The sequence below is a fragment of the Mustelus asterias genome, chromosome 3 (genome assembly GCF_964213995.1).
Source record: "Mustelus asterias chromosome 3, sMusAst1.hap1.1, whole genome shotgun sequence".
NCBI classification, from domain to species: Eukaryota; Metazoa; Chordata; class Chondrichthyes; order Carcharhiniformes; family Triakidae; genus Mustelus; species Mustelus asterias.
Window position 1 is genome coordinate 109080684 of NC_135803.1, and position 20658 is coordinate 109101341.

General features: G+C 42.1%; 1 protein-coding gene across 3 annotated transcripts in view; it reads left to right on the forward strand.

The window, feature by feature from the left end:
• LOC144491523 (neural cell adhesion molecule L1-like protein) overlaps positions 1-20658 on the forward strand; it is a 554136-nt gene that overhangs the window by 292996 nt on the left and 240482 nt on the right. For all 3 annotated transcript variants that reach the window (XM_078209437.1, XM_078209436.1, XM_078209438.1), the window contains 3 exons: positions 3574-3675; positions 11547-11738; positions 20313-20383. In XM_078209437.1, coding sequence (XP_078065563.1) covers positions 3574-3675; positions 11547-11738; positions 20313-20383 — 365 coding nt within the window. The remainder of the gene's footprint in view (positions 1-3573; positions 3676-11546; positions 11739-20312; positions 20384-20658) is intronic.

Sequence of the window (20658 nt, forward strand, 5' to 3'; positions counted from 1 at the left end):
CAGTCTTGCATTCTATCTATGTCTCGCTGCAACTTCTGACATCCCTCCAAACTATCCACAACACCACCTACCTTGGTGTCGTCAGCAAACTTACCAACCCATCCCTCCACTTCCTCATCCAGGTCATTTATGAAAATGACAAACAGCAAGGGTCCCAGAACAGATCCCTGGGGCACTCCACTGGTCACTGACCTCCATGCAGAGAAAGACCCCTCCACAGCCACTCTCTGCCTTCTGCAGGCAAGCCAGTTCTGGATCCACAAGGCAACAGCCCCTTGGATCCCATGCCCTCTCACTTTCTCAAGAAGTCTTGCATGGGGGACCTTATCGAACGCCTTGCTGAAGTCCATATAGACCACATCCACCGCTCTTCCTTCGTCAATGTGTTTGGTCACATTTTCAAAGAACTCAACCAGGCTCGTAAGGCACGACCTACCCTTGACAAAGCCGTGCTGACTACTTTTGATCATACTAAACTTCTCTAGATGATCATAAATCCTGTCTCTCAGGATCCTCTCCATCAACTTACCAACCACTGAGGTTGTACAGTGATCACCAAATACTACTGGACAAGTGCAAAAAAAAACAACTAATGGAGTGACACCGGTGGGCAAAAGAATGAAAATTATAGTACAGCTGCATAAAGATTGCAATAGAAACTTCTGATTCAATGCAATTCTGACGCCACATAATCCTACTTGGCTGGAGTGATGCCCATTCTCCTTATTTCGCTATGCAGGCTGAAGCTATAAATGCATACATCATTCACCAAGGATCAGGTGTTCCACTGGAAAATGGGCCCAGTATGAGGGTTATTTAACAGGCCACTCAACAGGTTGCATGTGAGGTACTATTGACTGATTTTGTTTGAAATGAATTTGTGGTTGCACTTTGCTGGGTTTTGATCTATTGTTTTTTTTCACAGTTGGTGTTTACAGTCAGCAAGTGCAGAGAAATGCTTGGCCAAAAAGGGGGGCAGTTATTGTTCTTTATATTGGTTGGTAATGTAACCAGGGCATGCAGCAGAGGATGCAAAGAAGGGATCTTTGTGAGGAGAAAGGAGGATGAGAGCTCTCCATAGAAAGCCATATTCATCAAGTGTTTTCAGAAAGCAGTTTTTCTGTGTCTGACTGACCCAGAAACAATGGGTTTCTGAGATGAAAATGTGGCACCTCTTGCAACATGATGTGATGCCTCCCCAGAGTAAGAATGCCCTGACAATGGCTGTCAAAGTCAGTGTCACCATCAGCACTTGCACTTCTAGATTACCTAAAGAGGAAACTGGAGTCATTGCCAACATTTCCCGGTATGCTTCTGGTTGCAGCACCCAGGAAATGATGAAGGCTCCGAGGGAGGGAGTTCATCATCTCCTCACTCAGAAGGAACAAACAGGGACTTTGTTATAATAACAGCATTCTGGATGGTTTGGGGTCTTCACACGCATGGCTCTCTAAGCTCCCTGCATCAGTGGATTGTGATCACAAACTCTAGAAGACACATTCCTTTCAAGGCTTCCAAAACCCACACCAACACACAAAATTAGTGAGGAAGGAAATATAATTTTCCTGTTGTCCTCACAATAGGAACTTCAGAAGAGGTGCATGTGTGTTTTGCACCCAAGGCCTTCCTGACTTATGAAAAAAACATACAAAAATGGCTAGGTGATGGAAAGGAACAAGAAAATTGTTTGTCTTGCAAAAAGAAAACTATGTTCTGGTCTTGCAAGGCAATTCCCACCTCCATGAGGGGACAGAAATCTGGAGATTTTTCCCATCTTGTTGGAAGTGAGTTGTCGAGGCCCACAGGGTTCAATTCTTGGACCATTATGTTGACTGTGTATAGCAATGACTTAAATTTAAGCATAAAGAGTGGCAACAACATTTGCAGGTGTTACTTGTAATTATAGTTCATTCTTTAAAAGAAACAAAGGATTGCTGTATAGCAATATGAATACAATGGAAGGATAGGTTAAAATATGGCACACGTAATTCTGCATCAGTGAATTTGATGTGATGTATTTTGGCAAAAATGAAACAGCATACATTCACTGAATACAAGTAATATTGGTGCTGTGGAAGAGCAGAAGAATTTGAGAGTACAAATTCATTGGTCATTAAAAATGGCACTTCTAGTTATTGCAGGGTCCAGAATATAAAAGCTAAGAGCTAATAATGACCATGTACCAACATTTATTAAAACTTCATTAAGAGTACTTTGCGTCAAGGGATATATGAACCATAAAGGGTTTCCATGTAATAAATGTGCAATTGCTTATGACCATATAAGCCCTTCGTCTTAATTAATGCATTTGAAGATGTCAACACATTTTACACTTCAATATCAGAATGCTCCCGCCTCCTCAGCAGCTTCCCTCAGTGATCGTAAACTCTCTGAGGGGGCACATCAGTTTTGGGCTCCACTGAGACAAAAGATGTTGGCTATGGTTATTTTTGAAAGGCAGTAATGAGAAGACCAAAGATGGTTCTTCATGTCAGTAGTTTGAAGCATGTTAAAGGATTACTTTCTTGGGAAAGTTTGGGTTGTAATTAAAGGTTTCAAGGTTGTGAAGTGAATGGGCAAAATAGATGCAGTTCATTATGAAAAGCATTTCAAATATCAAAGGACAAAGCATTTAAATTTACAAGTTAGGAACAAGAAAGAATGGAATTATATCACCCAAAGAAATGTAAAGTTATGAAATTTTTAAATTCCCAACAAAGTTGAATGGTACGAAGAATTCCAAAGACATATAGATGCATTCCCGGACATAGAAGGAATATTATGAGAAAGTGGGTAAGTAGCGTTGATCTATGACTTCAGAATAGATTTCTTTGGGACCTAAAGGCATTTTCTTGTTCCAAAAACTGTTGTTCCTACCTTGAGAAAAGAGATTTTTAGCAATGTAGCAAAGGTAAAAGTAGCATTACGTAGTCGTGGAAAAACAATAAACAATCAAGTATTTATTCATGAATTTTGTGAGCAAGCAAAAAAGTATTTTGTTAGATGTTGAAGGATTAATTCAAATTCAACAATGTTACCCTGCTAACTATTTTCAATTTTCCACAAATAAGTACAGGATTGTTGCTTTTATTTTTATGCATGTATGTTTATACACACATATATAATACATAATATATATTGAATATATTTCTTGTACAGGAATGTTAAATTATGGTTTTGTGACATTCAAGGAAGAAAATTATATTGACTAATTTTCTTCAAATTCTTTGTTGTTAGCTGTTGGTTGTTTGTGAAACTGGAAAATCCATTCCAGCATAAGGCATTGCATTGATTTTTGTAAATCACAATACGTCTGTAGCAGCATGACACAGTAGCGCCATAGATACAAACTGCATGAAGCGACCAAACATATAGGATTGATTTTTGTTATGCTACTATTGTTGTTTCTTTGTTATTAATGGAAATTTATGGAAGTTTTCATTATTAGCTTTAAATGGCATGTGTCAATGTTAATTTATTTTTGGGTAAAACACGTTCAATGTTTAGCAGCTTTTTGAATATGGTGTGCATTTGCGGAATGAAATGACACTTCAAAATGGTGTTTTCTGTTAGATGTTCCCGGATCACCAGAAGATTTGGAATTAAGAATCCTGACTAACCAGAAAGTTAAATTAGACTGGCAGCCTGGAGATGACCACAATAGTCCCATAACTAGTAAGTAATGTTTAGTATTTCACAAATAATTATTTCCTCCTTCATTTTTTTTTCAAAGTGGTGCTCAAAGAAGGATAATGGTCAATAATTGAAAAGTTGGATTTGATTGTGATCACGGATAAACAAACATAGATTCTCTGATTTGGATAGCTCTTACAGTGGTATATGGTAGAAATCTGAATGGATCTTAACATAAAACACAGCAATTCTTTTAACTGGGCACCAAATTGGTTGAAATAAAGGAGCAAAAAAATGGTTTGAATGATAGAAGGAATGTTAAAGCAAAGGGTCAGTGGCAGCGCAGCTAGTAGCATTCTTATTTCTGAGTTACAAGGTTCCAGGTTCAAGCCTCACTCCAGGGCTTGAGCACAAAATTCAAAGCTGACACTCCAATGCAGCACTGAGGGTGTGCCACACTGTTGGAGGTGCTGTTTTTCAGATGAGGCATTAAATTGAGACCTCCTGTAACTGGTCTTACTGAAGCAAAAGATCCGATGGCACTATTTTGAAGAGCAAGGGAGTTATCTCTGGTGTTCTGGCCAATATTTATCCCTCAGGCAACATCACAAAAAAAAACAAATGACTGGTCTTTGGACATTATTGTTTGCAGGGGTTTTCTGTGTGCAAAATTGGCTGTTTACTTCCTACATTACAAAAGTTATTACATTTTAAAAGTACTTCACTGGCTGCAAAGCGCTTTGTCAAATGGTCATGAAAAGCGTTACATAAATTCAAGTATTTATTTTCCAAAGATCCTCTTCTGAGTTAGATTGTTGGACAGAGTTTTGCCCGATATCTAATCTGTTCTATAAATTAAACTAGGATTGCAAGGAGAAGGGAGAAGACATTCCGTGTTCACCTAACAATATCCTGTTTCCATCAGAATTTATAGACAGATTTCCAGCCAGAAAAGAAAACTATGCCAAACAACGCCTCATTAATCATATAACATCAGAGCCAGTTAAATCTATTTTTTGATGGAACAAATATTTTCACCGCAAAGAAAAACACAAGGGTGGCAGTGGTTAGCAGTGCTACCTCACAGTGTCAGGGACCTAGGTTTGATTCCCGGCTTGGGTCACTGTCTGTACGGAGTCTGCACGTTCTACCCGTGTCTGCGTGGGTTTCCTCTAGGTGCTCCAGTTTCCTCCCACAGTCTGAATGACATTCTGGTTCGGCGCATTTGCCATGCTAAATTCTCCCTCAGTGTACCCAAACACGCACCGGAGTGTGGCGATGAGGGGATTTTCACAGTAACGTAATTGCAGTGTTAATGCAAGCCCACTTGTGACACTAATAAAATTTTAAAACAGTCCCTTTGAACTTTAAAACATATTTGTTTTACATCTGTGGTGTTTCGACATATCCTTTGTATTTGATGAAAATGCTGCAGATGTGTATATTTTTGAAAATGAAACTTCTATTTTAAACTTCTATTTGTTACCCGTGCCACGTGCTAGCAAGGAGAGGAATAGGGAGAGAGAGCAGTTGAACATGTGGCTACAGGGATGGTGCAGGAGGAAGGGATTCAGATACCTGGATAATTGGGGGTCATTCTGGGGTAGGTGGGACCTCTACAAACGGGATGGTCTTCACCTTGACCAGAGGGGTACCAATACCCTGGGGGGGGGGGGGGATTTGCTAATGCTCTTCGGGAGGGTTTAAACTAATTCAGCAGGTTGGGAACCTGAATTGTAGCTCCAGTGTACAGGAAGTTGAAAGTAGTGAGGTCAGGAATAAGGTTTCAAGGTCGCAGGAGTGCACCAGCAGGCAGGAAGGTGGTTTGAAGTATGTCTACTTCAACGCCAGGAGCATCTGGAATAAGGTGGGTGAACTTGCAGCATGGGTTGGTACCTGGGACTTTGATGTTGTGGCCATTTCGGAGACATGGATAGAGCAGGGACAGGAATGGTTGTTGCAGGTTCCGGGGTTTAGATGTTTCAGTAAGATCAGAGAAGGTGGTAAAAGAGGGGGAGGTGTGGCATTGTTAGTCAAGGACAGTATTACGGTGGCAGAAAGGACGTTTGATGAGGACTCGTCTACTGAGGCTGTATGGGCTGAGGTTAGAAACAGGAAAGGAGAGGTCACTCTGTTGGGAGTTTTCTATAGGCCTCCGAAAAGTTCCAGAGATGTAGAGGAAAGGATTGCAAAGACGATTCTCGATAGGAGCGAAAGTAACAGGGTAGTTGTTATGGGGACTTTAACTTTACAAATATTGACTGGAAAAGCTATAGTTTGAGTACTTTAGATGGGTCAGTTTTTGTTCAATGTGTGCAGGAGGCTTTCCTGACACAGTATGTAGGTAGGATTTGGTACTGGGTAATGAACCAGGCCAGGTGTTAGATTTGGAGGTAGGTGAACACTTTGGTGATCGTGACCACAATTCGGTTATGTTTACTTTAGCGATGGAAAGGGATAGGTATATAGCGCAGGGCAAGAGTTATAGCTGGGGGAAAGGAAATTATGATGCGATTAGGCGTGATTTAGGATGCATGGGATGTGGAAGGAAATTGCAGGGGATGGGCACAATTGAAATGTGGAGCTTGTTCAAGGAACAGCTACTGTGTGTCCTTGATGAGTATGTACCTGTCAGGCAGGGAGGAAGTGGTTGAGCGTGGGAACCGTGGTTTACTAAATAAGTTGATCTAGTGAAGAGGAAGAAGGAGACTTATGTAAAGATGAGACGTGAAGGCTCAGTTAGGGCGCTTGAGAGTTACAAGTTAGCCAGGAAGGACCTAAAGAGAGAGCTAAGAAGAGCCAGGAGGGGACATGAGACGTCTTTGACAGGTACGATCAAGAAAAACCCTAAGGCTTTCTATAGGTATGTCAGGAATAAAAGAATGACTTGGGTAAGATTAGCACCAGTCAAGGACAGTAGTGGGAAGTGTGCGTGGAGTCCGAAGAGATAGGAGAGGCGCTAAATGAATATTTTTCATCAGTATTCACTCAGGAAATAGACAATGTTGTCGAGGAGAATACTGAGATACAGGCTATTAGACTAGACGGGATTGAGGTTCATAAGGAGGAGGTGTTAGCAATTCTGGAAAGTGTGAAAATAGATAAGTCCCCTGGGCCAGATGGGATTTATCCTAGGATTCTCTGGGAGGCGAGGGAGGAGATTGCAGAGCCTTTGGCTCTGATCTTTATGTCGTCATTGTCTACAGGAATAGTGCCAGAAGACTGGAGGATATCAAATGTTGTCCCTTTGTTCAAGAAGGGGAGTAGAGTCAACCCTGGTAATTATAGACCAGTGAGCCTTACTTCTGTTGTGGGCAAAGTTTTTGGAAAGGATTATAAGAGATAGGATTTATAATCATCTGGAAAGGAATAATTTGATTAGGGATAGTCAACACGGTTTTGTGAAGGGTAGGTCCTGCCTCACAAACCTCATTGAATTCGTTGAGAAGGTGACCAAAGAGGTTGATAAGGGTAAAGCAGTTGATGTGGTGTATATGGATTTCAGTAAAGCGTTTGATAAGGTTCCCCACGGTAAGCTATTGCAGAAGATACGGGATTGAGGGTGATTTAGCGGTTTGGATCAGAAATTGGCTAGCTGTAAGAAGACAGAGGGTGTTGGTTGATGGGAAATGTTCATCCTGGAGTTCAGTTACTAGTGGTGTACCGGAAGGATCTGGGGCCACTGCTGTTTGTCATTTTTATAATTAGAACATAGAACATAGAATAGTACAGCACAGAACAGGCCCTTCGGCCCACGATGTTGTGCCGAGCTTTATCTGAAACCAAGATCAAGCTATCCCACTCCCTATCATCCTGGTGTGCTCCATGTGCCTATCCAATAACCGCTTAAATGTTCCTAAAGTGTCTGACTCCACTATCACTGCAGGCAGTCCATTCCACACCCCAACCACTCTCTGCATAAAGAACCTACCTCTGATATCCTTCCTATATCTCCCACCATGAACCCTATAGTTATGCCCCCTTGTAATAGCTCCATCCACCCAAGGAAATAGTCTTTGAACGTTCACTCTATCTATCCCCTTCATCATTTTATAAACCTCTATTAAGTCTCCCCTCAGCCTCCTCCGCTCCAGAGAGAACAGCCCTAGCTCCCTCAACCTTTCCTCATAAGACCTACCCTCCAAACCAGGCAGCATCCTGGTAAATCTCCTCTGCACTCTTTCCAGCACTTCCACATCCTTCTTATAGTGAGGTGACCAGAACTGCACACAATATTCCAAATGTGGTCTCACCAAGTTCCTGTACAGTTGGAGCATAACCCCACGGCTCTTAAACTCCAACTCCCTGTTAATAAAAGCTAACACACGATAGGCCTTCCTCACAGCTCTATCCACTTGAGTGGCAACCTTTAGTGACCTGTGGATATGGACCCCAAGATCTCTCTGTTCCTCCACAGTCTTCAGAACCCTACCTTTGACCCTGTAATCCACATTTAAATTAGTCCTACCAAAATGAATCACCTCACATTTATCAGAGTTAAACTCCATTTGCCATTTTTCAGCCCAGCTTTGCATCCTATCTATGTCTCTTTGCAGCCTACAACAGCCCTCCACCTCATCCACTACTCCACCAATCTTGGTGTCATCAGCAAATTTACTGATCCACCCTTCAGCCCCCTCCTCTAAGTCATTAATAAAAATCACAAAGAGCAGAGGACCAAGCACTGATCCCTGTGGCACTCCGCTAGTAACCTGCCTCCAATCCGAACATTTTCCATCCACCACCACCCTCTGTCTTCGATCAGATAGCCAGTTATCTATCCAATCTGCCAACTTTCCCTCTATCCCACACCTCCTTACTTTCATCATAAGCCGACCATGGGGGACCTTATCAAATGCCTCACTAAATTCCATGTATATGACATCAACTGCCCTACCTTCATCAACACACTTTTACCTCCTCAAAAAATTCAATCAAATTTGTGAGGCACGACTTGCCCTTCACCAATCCGTGCTGACTATCCCGGATTAATCCGCATCTTTCTAAATGGTCGTAAATCCCATCCCCATGGACCTTTTCCATCAATTTACCAACCACCGAAGTAAGACTAACCGGTCTATAATTACCAGGGTCATTTCTATTCCCTTTCTTAAACAGAGGAACAACATTCGCCACTCTCCAGTCCTCTGGCACCATCCCCGTGGACAGTGAGGACACAAAGATCAAAGCCAAAGGCTCTGCAATCTCATCCCTTGCCTCCCAAAGAATCCTAGGATATATTTCATCAGGCCCAGGGGACTTATCGACCTTCAGTTTATTCAAAACTGCCAGTACATCCTCTCTCCGAACATCTATTTCCTCCAGCCTATTAGCCTGTAACACCTTCTCTTCCTCAAAAACATGGCCCCTCTCCTTGGTGAACACTGAGGAAAAGTATTCATTCATCACCTCGTCTATCTCTACTGACTCCATACACAAGTTCCCACTACTGTCCTTGACCGGCCCTAACCTCACCCTGGTCATTCTTTTATTCCTCACATAAGAGTAAAAAGCCTTGGGGTTTTCCTTGATCTGACCCGCCAAGGACTTCTCATGTCCCCTCCTAGCTCTCCTAAGCCCCTTTTTCAGCTCATTCCTTGCTAACTTGTAACCCTCAATCGAGCCATCTGAACCTTGTTTCCTCAACCCTACATAAGCTTCCCTCTTCCTTTTCACAAGACATTCCACCTCTTTCGTGAACCATGGTTCCCTCACTCAGCCATTTCCTCCCTGCCTGACAGGGACATACCTATCAAGGACACCCAGTATTTGTTCCTTGAAAAAGTTCCACTTTTCATTAGTGCCTTTCCCTGACAGTTTCTGTTCCCATCATATGCCCCCTAATTCTTGCCTAATCGCATCATAATTACCTCTCCCCCAATTGTAAACCTTGCCCTGCCGTGCGACCCTGTCCCTCTCCATTGCAATAACAAAAGACACCGAATTGTGGTCACTATCTCCAAAGTGCTCTCCCACAACCAAATCTAACACTTACATAGAAACATAGAACATAGAAACCCTACAGTGCAGAAGGAGGCCATTCGGCCCATCGAGTCTGCACCGACCACAATCCCACCCAGGCCCTCACCCCACATATTTTACCCGCTAATCCCTCTAACCTACGCATCCCAGGACTCTAAGGGACAATTTTTAACCTGGCCAATCAACCTAACCCGCACATCTTTGGACTGTGGGAGGAAACCGGAGCACCCGGAGGAAACCCACGCAGACACGAGGAGAATGTGCAAACTCCACACAGACAGTGACCCAAGCCGGGAATCGAACCCGGGACCCTGGAGCTGTGAAGCAGCAGTGCTAACCACTGTGCTACCGTGCCGCCCCGGTTCATTTCCCAGTACCAAATCCAATGTGGCCCCACCTCTTGTCGGCCTATCCACATATTGTGTCAGGAAACCCTCCTGCACGCACTGCACAAAAACTGCCCCATCCGAACTATTTGACCTACAAAGGTTCCAATCAATATTTGGAAAGTTAAAGTCCCCCATGACAACTACCCTGTGACCCCCACACATATCCATAATCTGCTTAGCAATTTCTTCCTCCACATCTGACCTGGATGAGGGCGTAGAAGGATGGGTTAGTAAATTTGCGGATGACACTAAAAGTTGGTGGAGTTGTGGACAGTGCGGAAGAATGTTACAGGTTACAGAGGGACATAGATAAGCTGCAGAGCTGGGCTGAGAGGTGGCAAATGGAGTTTAATGCGGAAAAGTGTGAGGTGATTCACTTTGGAAGGAGTAACCAGAATACAGAGTACTGGGCTAATGGTAAGATACTTGGTCGTGTGGATGAGCAGAGAGATCTCGGTGTCCATGTGCATAGATCCCTGAAAGTTGGTACCCAGGTTGATAGGGTTGTTAAGAAGGCGTACGGTGTGTTAGCTTTTATTGGTAGAGGGATTGAGTTTCGGAGCCATGAGGTCATGTTGCAGCTGTACAAATCTCTGGTGTGGCCACGCTTGGAGTATTGCGTACACTTCTGGTCGCCACATTATAGGAAGGATGTGAAAGCATTGGAAAGGGTGCAGAGGAGATTTACCAGGATGTTGCCTGGTATGGTGGGAAGGTCTTATGAGGAAAGGCTGAGGGACTTGAGGCTGTTTTCGTTAGAGAGAAGAAGGTTAAGAAGTGACTTAATAGAGGCATATAAGATGATCAGAGGATTAGATAGGGTGGAAAGTGAGAGCCTTTTTCCTCGGATGGTGATGGCTAGCACAAGGGGACATAGCTTTAAATTGAAGGGTGATAGATATAGGACAGATGTCAGAGGTAGGTTCTTTACTCAGAGAGTAGTAAGGACGTGGAATGCCCTGCCAGTAGTGGACTCGCCAACATTAAGGGCATTTAAATGGTCATTGGATAAACATATGGATGATATTGGAATAGTGTAGGTTAGATGGGCTTTAGATTGGTTTTACAGGTCGGCGCAACATCGAGGGCCGAAGGGCCTGTACTGCGCTGTAATGTTCTATGTTCTATTTATGCAAGACAAAGAAACCACAATTCCATTGAATATGAAGTCTCAAATCCCAAACTTTGAGCAATTTTGTGTAGTACATACCTAGGGAAGATTACGGGTGGGATTCCCCACCAATCTTGTCTGTACCCACCCCGCTGCCAGCAGGAATGGAGAATTTGACGCACAGCCAAAACTCCATTCATTGCAACGGCCCCGGAGAATCCCATCCGCAGACGCAGTCAAAGGTTTTTGGCATAAGTTTAAACATCTGCTGTTCAGTAAATTAATTGCTGCATCGTATTCATAAACAACATCAAAAATAAAATTCAAACAACAGATTATTAATTTGCATCTCCTGACAACAGGAAAGTACTGAATTTTCCAGCTTATTTTATGAAATTAATAACATCGGAAACAACTTCAATTTTATATAGACTTTATCGTGGAGGAAACAACATTTGAACCTGAAAGGTGGCATGAAAAGAGAAGAGTTGATGGGAATACAACTTCAGTTATATTGCAGCTCTCGCCGTATGTGACTTACCAGTTTCGTATATCAGCTCTGAATGAAGTCGGCAAAGGTCATCCCAGTATGCCTTCGAAAACGTTCACAACAGAGTCAGCAGGTACGTAAATAAAAATTACAAGTCTTCCTTTCCTCTCAAAATAAGCCTTTTAAAAAAAAATCAGACTCTTGATAATAAGAATAACAACAACAATAATTGGTTCAGTGTTATGAACCCCGCTGATATTGCGTGCAAGGGTGTCCCAGAACCCAGAAGGGTAATCATAGAATCCCTGCAGTGCAGAAAGAGGCCATTCGGCCCATCAAGCCTGCACTGACTCTCTGAAAGAGTACCCCACACTCGCCCTCCTCTTCACCCTATCTCCATAACCCCAGCATTTACCATGGCTAATCCATCTAATCTACACCTCTTTGGATTGTGGGAGAAAACTGGAGCACCCAGAGAAAACCCACACAGGGAGAACCTGCAAACACCACACAGACAGTCATCCAAGGCCAGAATCGAACTAGCACAGTGAGGCAGCAATGCACTGTGCCACCATGCCCCCCGTTACTTGGAACCCCAATTCTTAGTAGTGTATGTTTCTTCTTGGACAATTTGAGGAACGATATATAACCCAGTGAGAAACAGTTCAGTCATTGTGTGAATAATTAAAAAAGAATATTTCTGAATATAAAAAGAAAAACAAAAATCACACACGACAAGAAGGACTATAATACCTAGTACACTGATAACTATACACATATAAGTTTACATGAAACTATCCCTTGGTCCCAATTCATTACGTTATCTGAAATCTGAGACACCCCTTTTCCAAAACAACACCCAGTGTTAAATAAATTTATGAGCTAAATCCAGCAAGATAATTACCACATGCAGGCTAAGGAAACAGTTTAGGAAACAGTATTCCAGTTCAGCAAAGTGGGAAAATGGCTACGTCTTTCGGAAGCTATATCTGGGAGAAAGGAGTAATTGAGGAGGGAAAAAAATCTAGATCAATTATCAATTGATTGATGGATGTTCTATTATTCTTACAATAATTGTATCTTTAATTGGCCAATTAGCTCATTACTTCACTGCTAATCTTATTGCCCTTGACCTAAAAATACTTGATTGCCCTCACTGCGTGTCTAGAATGGAAAGTGTTCCCTTACCTTGATGAGCAGGAAATTGACCAAAGAGAGAAACCGTGGTAAATGATGTTGTTTTACACTGTTTACACCACTTGTTCGTTTACAAGCTGCTACTGAGGTTGATTTGTAACTTTCAATTGGATTTGGGTAACCTTCAGTTTTTCTTTCTATCCATTCCCCAGGATTTTTTAAAATTAAAATTGCATCGATGCTGAATTGCTTTTTATTGAAGTGTTTGGCAAATTTTCATGCTTTCCAAAAAGTCTTGATAAAATTGCAATTTGTTATTTTAAAAGCACCAAAAATATCTTGGCTGGCATTTTCTGGTCCTGCCTAAAGACCAGATGGTTTTTACCCCGACCCCAACGGGTCCCACCCTGGCCCTTGTTTCAAGTTGATGGCTGTTCTTTGAGCAGCATAGTTTGTGGTCAAATGTGTAGTAGAATAAATCTGCTATGATCTGAGATCATCTGGCCAGCCAGTGGCAGTAATATTTCCTGTTGATTAATTAATTATTATACCAGAGCGTTCATACCTTAAAGCATGAACTATTAGAAGCATAAGAACGGGCGTAAGTCATGGAGCCCACAGCTTTTGTCTCCAAAGGAGGTTGTAGCATTTGAATTGTAATTCTCAGCCCTTTCTCCATATCTTTAATTCCCACGCAAATATCATGTTCCTTTTTCGGAATCTCAGTTGGTTCAATCACCATGTATAGCTTTCTAACCAATTTCTAGTTAAATATAACAAAAAATCTCAGGCTTAAGAAACACTTGCCACGGATTGCCAGATTATCAGAATACATCACTCACTGTGTTGCAGTTTTCCTCATTTTTACCAGGTCGATTGCACTCAAAAGCTAACATGTCATTTCACTTAGAATAGTTGAATGAGCAGCCCTCTATATAAAAAACACTGTTGAGATGTTTATACATTTATTTGTATTTCACAAGGTTCAAGAACAACAATAATGTTTTAGCTGAGTTACATTTCAAGATAACTGGATCTCTAAAAATTGTTGCTCATTGCATTCAAGACAGAACACCTTCAATGAATCAAACTAGCCCAGCCTTTGTGCTAAGCTATAAACTGTAAACCCACCAACTGGGCTCAGCGACTACAGATAATCCCCAATTGGGGCTTCTCACTACATCAAAGATCTGTTGTCAGGCAATCACTCTGCACCTGCTCACAGGTGCAGACACGGCTGTCAATCAAAACTTTTGCCTAAGATGTTTGATGCTTTTATCTGTGTCAGAGGATTTCAGAAAATTGTTTCAAAATTCTGTGGCGACACGTCAAAAAAAATGTATGAACAAACTAAAGTATTTGTAACTCAATATTTTGGCAACCATTTTATGGCATTCAGTCACAGGCAATGTTGGACCATTGGAGCCAGCCTGAAACACATATGGTTCAGAAGTTCTGAAATAGAATGCTTAGACGATTAGGCAATTAACATAATAGCCACTCTACTATGCAGTAAGAATCATAAATCAGCTAAGTATTAGTTGATTATAGCCTGCCTTTTCAAAATATGTATTCTTGAACTTGACAATTAATAAAGAGATCATCTTGTGTGTTCTGTAAACAAAAATACCGAAACCAATCAATAAATTAGAACAGATAAACATGCTTCATTTTGGTCACAGATGCATTAATTCCACCATTGACAGGGAAAATAAGTTGAGTTCCCCAGGTCTCACGTTTGACAGGCACATATCATCCCCCTCAGCTGATGAATCAGCTCTGCTCCATGCTCCACTTGGAGGAAGGACTGAGGGTGACAAGGGCACAGAATGTACTCTGGGTGGGGGACTTCAATGTCCATTACCAAGAGTGACTCGGCAGTACTACCATGGACCAAGCTGGCAGAGTTCTAAAGGACATAGCTGCTACACTGGGTCTGTGGCAGGTGGTGAGCGAATCAATAAGAGGGAAAAACATACTTGCCCTCATCCTCACAAACCTGCCTACCACAGATGCATCTATCCATGACAGTATTGATAGGAGTGACCACCGCACAGTTCTTGTGGAAACGAAGTCCAGTCTTCACATTGAGGATACCGTCCATCATGTTGTGTAGAACTACTACCATGCTAAATAGGGTAGACTTCGAACAGATCTAACAACTCAAGACTGGGCATCCTTGAGGCGCTGTGGCCATTAGCAGTCACAGAATTGTATTCAGCTTCAATCTGTACCTCATGGCCAGACATATCCCCCACTCTAACATTACAATCAAGCCAGAGGAACAATCCTGATTCAATTAAGAGTTCAGGAGGGCATGCCAATACCTACACCAGGCATAGCCAGAAATGAGGCATCAACCTGGTGAAACCACAGCACAGGACTACTTGCATGCCCAACAGCATGAGCAGCAAGTGATAGACAGAGCTAGACAATTCAACAAACGATGAATCAGATCCAAGCTCTGCAGTCCTGTCACATCCAGCCACGGTACTGGACAATTAAACAACTTACTGGAGGAGGAGGCTCCACAAATATCCCCATCCTCAGTGATAGAGGAGCCCAGCACATCTGTGCAAAGATAAGGCTGAAGCATTCATAGCAATCTTCAGCCAGAAGTGCTCAGTGGATGATACATCTTGGCCCCCTCCAGAGGTCCCCAGCCTCATCGGTGGCATGTTGTAGGGTCTGTTTTCTTCTTCAGAATAAACTTGTGCATGACTGGTTCGAAGTAAATACTCCGTTATTTAAGCGTTTTTTATAAGCATTTTACAGACAGTGAAATAAGGATAACTTAAGAGAGAGAGAAAAAGCAAAAGCCAGCCAGCATTGTGCTGGCCAAAAACTCAAAACCTAGTCTGGATCAAACTAACTAAATATCAATCTGAGTCTACAATATAACTGAATACTTATCTTGTTTTATTAAAGAGTTGGGCACAAGCAGTCTCCAACTGCATCAACAATTCGCCTCTGTGGCCATGTAAGCTTCTGCTTATCTTACATTGTACTTTCAGAGAATGAAGCTAAGTTTCAAGGCTGGACTCAGAATTCCAAACTGATGTGGCCAAATTAGCTTAAGTTAGTTTAAAGCATAGCACAATTAGTTATGTTAGGCAGAAATACCTTAACATGAAGTTTTTTAACTGGGCAAATCATATAGAGGATCCCACACATGTCTTCAGCCAATTTAATTCACTCCATATGATATCAAAAATGGCTGAAGACACTAGATACTGTAAAGGCGATAGCCCTGACAATATTCTAGCAATAGTCTAGAACTTGCCATGCCCCTAGCCAAGCTGTTCCAATACAGTTATAACACTGACATCTACCCGGCAATGTGGAAAATTGCCTAGATATGTCGTGGACACAAGAAACAGGACATGGATGATGGTGATGGTAGTTGGGGGTCAAGCATCTCAGCTCCAGGACATCACTGCAGGAATTGTCCAGTGTAGTGTCCTAAGCCCAACCATCTTCAACTGTTTCATCAATGGCCTTTCTTCCATCATAAGGTCAGAAGTGAGATATTCGCAGATGATTTGCAAAGTTCAGCACCATTCGTGACTCATCACATACTGTGTCCATGTTCAAATGCAGCAACACTTGGACAAATCTAGGCTTGGGGTAACAAGTAGCAAGTAACATTTAAACCGCACTAGTGCTGGGCAATGACCATTTCCGACAAGAGAGGAGCTAATCATCACACCTTGAAATTCAGTAGGATTATCATGGCTGAATCCCCCACTATCAATATCCTGGGGGTTACCATTGAACAAAAAGTGAACTGGACAAGCCATATAAATACTGTGGCTACCAGAGCAGGTCAGAGGCTGGAAAATCTGTGGCGAGTAAGCCTGTCCACCAGCTGCACGGCACAAGTCAAGAGTTTAATGGAATACTTTCCACTTGCTTGGATGGGTGCAGCTCCAACAACATTCAAGAAGGTTAACACCATCCAGGACAAAGCACCCGCTTGATTGCTACACAAGCAATCAATCAACATCATTGACAAACAGTGGCAGCTGCCTGTACCATCTATATGATACACTGCAGGAACTCAGGAAGGCTCCTTAGGCAACACCTTCCAAACCCAGACCACTACCATTAGAAGGACAAGAGCAGCAGATATCTGGGAACACCATCACCTGGAGGTTCACCTCCAAGTCACTCACCATCCTGACTTGGAAATATATTGCTGTTCCTTCTCTTTTGCTGGGTCAAAATCATGGAATTCCCTCCCTAACAGTACTATGGGAGTGCCTACACCTTGGGGATTGCAGCGGTTCAAAAAGGCAGCTCACCACCACCTTCTCTCCGCATCTCCCTCTGCGACTGGATCCTGAACTTCCGAGCTCACAGACCACAATCAATAAGGATAGGCATCAACACCTCCTCCGCGATCGTCCTCAACACCGGTGCCCCACAAGACTGTGTTCTCAGCCCCCTACTATACTCTTTATACATCTATGATTGTGTGGCCAAATTCCCCTCTAATTCGATTTTCAAGTTTGCTGATGACACCACCGCAGTGGATCGGATCTCAAACAATGATGAGACAGAGCACAGGAATGAGATAGAGAATCTGGTGAACTGGTGCAGCAACAATAACCTCTCCCTCAATGTCAGCAAAACGAAGGAAATTGTCATTGACTTCAGGAAGTGTAAAGGAGAACATGCCCGTCTACATCAATGGGGACGAAGCAGAAAGGGTCGAGAGCTTCAAGTTTTTGGGTGTCCAGATCACCAACAACCTGTCCTGGTCCCCCCATGCTGACACTATAGTTAAGAAAGCCCACCAACGTCTCTACTTTCTCAGAAGACTAAGGAAATTTGGCATGTCAGCAACAACTCTCACCAACGTTTACAGATGCACCATAGAAAGCATTCTTTCTGATTGCATCACAACTTGGTATGGCTCCTGCTCTGCCCAAGACCGCAAGGAACTACAAAAGGTCATGAATGTAGCCCAATCCATCATGCAAACCAGCCTCCCATCCATTGAGTCTGTCTATACTTCCCACTGCCTCAGCAAAGCAGCCAGCATAATTAAGGACCCCATGTACTCCGGACATTCTCTCATCCACCTTCTTCCGTCAGGAAAAAGATACAAAAGTCTGAGGTCTCGTACCAACCGAATCAAGAACAGCTTCTTCCCTGCTGCTGTCAGATTTTTGAATGGACTTACCTTGCATTAAGTTGATCTTTCTCCATGCCCTAGCTATGATTGTAACACTGCATTCTGCACTCTCTCATTTCCTTCTCTATGAACAGTATGTTTTGTCTGTATAGCACGCAAGAAACAATACTTTTCACTGTAAGTTAATACATGGATAATAATAAATCAAATCAAATCAATTGAAGAGCAACTGGTGATGTACAATAAACGCTTGTCTAGCCAGCGACGCCCACATCCCGTAAATGAATTTTTAGAAATCTGATGGGCCCGGAGTTACTTCTTTCTCTCTCCCTTCTTAAATAGGGAGTGGACATTTGCAATTTTCCAATCCAATTCACTTATTCAAAGTGAGAGTGTTTGTTTTAGTTTCAAAATCTAAACTATTTTGAAGAATATCTGTGAAAAATACTCCCATTTGTTTTGATGGACTGAATTTCAAACATTTCTCCAGTGTTGTCAGTTCTGCACAGGTAATATATTCACACCAGGTCAGGCTCAGAATGCGATCTGTTTTCTACCTGTACTTCAAAATCATGGGCAGGATTCTCTGGCTGTTCATGCCACAGGATTCTTCCGTCCTGCTGCAGTGAACTGAGAGTTGGCTGAGTGCCAAATTCTCCGTCATCTCTGGCAGCAGCAGCAGGGCATGAATGGCTGGAGAATTCCGGCCTATATCTGATCGAAAATGAGGTGATTAAGTTTATTTAAGATGGGGGTCAAGCATGGATAACTCCAAAAGTTATTGGTTTTAATGCAATTGAACAATCGCCTACTTCTGCAAAGTGAGAAACTTATTGTACCACAATCACTTTTGATTCAAAATGGAGTGCTTGTTTGGATGGTGAAATGAGAGGAGGTAAAAGGGCAACATCCTTCAGCAAGGCACCAAACGCTCTTTCCAGGTGAAGCAGCCATTTATATGTACTCCTGTCAAGATAGTCTACCGTATTCGCCAATCACAAGGTGGACTTTTCTACATTGAGTAGACCTACCACAGATTGGGTGACTGATTTGCAGAGCATACCTGATAAGTCGTTAAGCATGGTCTTGAACTTCCAACAGCCTGCCGTTTTAATTCTCCACCTTATTCTCATGCTGACATCTCTGCCCTCAGCCCACTGCCGTGTTCCAATGGAGCTCAATGCAAGCTCAAGGAATAGCACCTCACCTTAAGTTTAGGCACTTCACAGCCTGTTGCACTCAAAATTGAGTTCAAAAATTTCAGACTCTAATCACTGCTCCCCCATTTTGTTTGCCTCGGGTCACTGTCTGTGTGGAGTTTGCACATTCTCCCTGTGTCTGCGTGGGTTTACTCCGTGTGTTCGGTTTCCTCCCACAGTCCAAAGATGTATGGGTTAGGTTGATTGGCCATGCTAAATTGACTCTAGAATCAGAGGATTAGCAGGGTAAATATATGGGGTTAAGGGTAGGGCCTGGGTGGGATTGTGGTTGGTGCAAACTCGATGGACTGAATGATCTCCTTCTGCACTGTAGGGATTCTATGATTCTGAACATATTTCAGTCTTAATTTTGTACTTCTCCTATTTTTGTTTTCAGAAGACAGCTGTTCATAATTCTGCCATTCACATCTCCTCTGGAGCTATCTTTTGTTTTGTTACTTGTCCCATCACTACTCCCTTTCACTCTCCCTGACCAACATTTTTGTGATTTAATGTCTCTTGTCTTCCTATCACAGGGCATTCCCTTTTGTTCTTAACTCTCCCCCATTTCACCTTCATAATAGCTATCATATTTTTACCTTTTCCCAGTTCGGATGAAAGGTCATGACCTGAAAGGTTAACACTGTTTCTCCCTCCACAGATGCTGTCAGATCTGCTGAGTATCTCCAGCATTTTCTGTTTTTAATTCAGATTTCCCGCTTCTTGCAGTATATTGGTTTAAAAAGGGATCTTGTGCCTGTAGTGCATGATGGGATCAACAGAGTACTTCCTCAGGCAAAAAGGCTTAAGAATTGAGAAATAACAAAATAGCAGAAAATGAAATAATGTGAATTAGAGTCAAATCACATGCAGGAAGGTACGAAGAAAAGAGGAAAATAAATATATGTGATGAAGAGCTGAAAAAAAGAGACAAAGGGAAAGTAGGAAAAAAATTAAAATTAAAATTTGCAATTTTTACAATTGTATTTGAAGAATTTACTACATACAAGAATGATATTGAACAGCTTAAATTGTTTCCCTTCGTGTACTAGATCGTTAGATTACCTTTAAATTGATAATTTTCATGACAGTGAGAAAGCTTATGCTTGATCTTAAGTGATTAATTTGTGTGAAATTTGTGCAAGGATTAAACAAACCTGTGAAAAATGCAAATGATTTTCTAATATAGTGAGTTTTCAGTTATTCAGTTCATTGTTTTTGCTTTGTTTAGTTCCGGAGAAGAATCCAAAAAATGTAAGAGGAGAAGGAACAAACATTGACAATATGAAAATTTCATGGGAGGTAAGAAACTTGGCTTCTTTTCATGTCTATGTGGAATTTACTAGTGTTTTTGAAAATCTCCAACACTACCTTCAAATACAAATTTGGCTATTATAGAATTCTAGAATGTTAACAGCTCAGAAGACCCTTCAGTGCATCATGTCTGTGCAAGCTCTTAGCAAGAGCAATTCCCTTAGTCCCATTCCTCAGCAGCAGTGCATTGTAATATTGAAATTTCTTTACCAGCTCTGTATAATATAGTGATGTATAATGTATGGTGACTTCCAATCGGACCA